This window comes from Eimeria mitis, genomic scaffold (genome assembly GCF_000499745.2).
Source record: "Eimeria mitis Houghton genomic scaffold, Emh_scaff2786, whole genome shotgun sequence".
Taxonomy (NCBI): domain Eukaryota; phylum Apicomplexa; class Conoidasida; order Eucoccidiorida; family Eimeriidae; genus Eimeria; species Eimeria mitis.
Genome location: NW_013571125.1, coordinates 1,843 through 2,081, shown reverse-complemented (window position 1 = coordinate 2,081; position 239 = coordinate 1,843). Strand labels below are relative to the sequence as shown.

At 62.8% G+C, this 239-nt stretch overlaps 1 protein-coding gene across 1 annotated transcript in view; it reads left to right on the top strand.

Moving 5' to 3' along the window:
- Positions 1-50: 50 nt before the first annotated feature.
- Positions 51-239, top strand: part of EMH_0058680 (uncharacterized protein) — a gene marked incomplete at both ends in the record, with an annotated part of 1,985 nt that continues 1,796 nt past the window's right edge. The window contains one exon of the mRNA XM_013497595.1: positions 51-206. Within this exon, the coding sequence (XP_013353049.1) occupies positions 51-206 (156 nt within the window). The remainder of the gene's footprint in view (positions 207-239) is intronic.

The following is a 239-nucleotide window of genomic DNA, read 5'->3' as shown; positions in this document are numbered from 1 at the left end:
TGTATCCTCTAACCTACGGTGTACAGGCAGCTATTCCTCCTGCCGGCTCAATGGCTAGCCTCACCCCCCAGCAGCAGCCGCAGCACCCGCAGCAGCCGCAGCAGCAGCAGCAGCAGCAGCAGCAGCAGCAGCAGCAGCAGCAGCAGGAAGCTCCTATTATATCTGATGAGCTGCTGCTAGATATGCTGCAGCGCGCAGAAGAAATAGTTAGGGGGCCCCCCGAGGGGCCCCCCGGGGGG